Genomic DNA, 906 nt, shown 5'->3' with positions numbered 1-906 from the left:
GTAAAATTAACACCAAAAATTCAGTAAGCAGATATTGCAAGTCACTTGTGAATGAACTGCCAAACATACCTGCGAAGGGTGTATTTGCTGAGCATTGAACATAATGCCATGGTCTAAACTTTTAGATCACTAAATGCTGACTTGCATAATGTGGCAACCATAGTAGATCCAGCATAATAATATTTTCCAAGGACACTCATATCTTCCGTAGGCAAGTCACATGACCTACAGATGCAATATATTGTGTGTGTGCAAGTCATATAACTGAAAGAGGTAATATATTGTACATATAAGTAAAAGTTTACTGCATGCTAAATGTGAGGAAAAAGAATCAATGATTACACATGAGCATAAAATGGAATTTGCCTTCCCTTGCAACCTGCTTGGATTTTCATCGAGCGCCTTGTATGCATGTACACACAAAAAATCTGCCAGTGCAACACAAAGATGGGAAATTTCAGGTATTATATCAAACAAAGGAATGCATAAGAGAGGAGAGCAAGCTAATCAGGAGGGAGAGAGAGTACCTGAAAGAAAGGGATAGAGGTAGGAAGATTGGGGTGATGAAACAGAGCCCAGCCAGTGGACGGGGCATGGCTTCTCCTTCCTCTCGTCTCCTTCACATCATCCCTCTCTCTATCTGCTGCGGGTACAGGAGGATCTGGCAGCGAGAGTGGATGTAAGAACGGGAACTGGAAGAGAGAGAGAGAGAGAGAGAGAGAGAGAGAGAGAGAGAGATAGAGAGAGAGAGAGAGAGGGACCTGGACGGAGTGGCTAGATGGGGGCGGGGAGGCGCCAGCTCCTTCCGTTGCGGGTTCGTCGTCGTCGCCGGGGAGCACGGCGGCGAGCACCCCGAGCACCAGCGCGGCCTGCTCGGCGGGGATCTGCAGTGCCTTCGCCTACTAC

At 47.0% G+C, this 906-nt stretch overlaps 1 protein-coding gene across 1 annotated transcript in view; it reads right to left on the bottom strand.

The window, feature by feature from the left end:
- Positions 1-619: 619 nt before the first annotated feature.
- The window catches only part of LOC123101814 (plasma membrane ATPase 2-like), a 1,709-nt gene continuing 1,422 nt past the window's right edge, over positions 620-906 (bottom strand). Inside the window, exons 4-5 of the mRNA XM_044523095.1 lie at positions 762-899; positions 620-661 (exon numbers count right to left, since the gene is read on the bottom strand). Coding sequence (XP_044379030.1) covers positions 620-661; positions 762-899 — 180 coding nt within the window. The remainder of the gene's footprint in view (positions 662-761; positions 900-906) is intronic.

This window comes from Triticum aestivum, chromosome 5A (genome assembly GCF_018294505.1).
Source record: "Triticum aestivum cultivar Chinese Spring chromosome 5A, IWGSC CS RefSeq v2.1, whole genome shotgun sequence".
NCBI classification, from domain to species: Eukaryota; Viridiplantae; Streptophyta; class Magnoliopsida; order Poales; family Poaceae; genus Triticum; species Triticum aestivum.
This window is presented reverse-complemented; position numbering and strand designations above follow the sequence as displayed.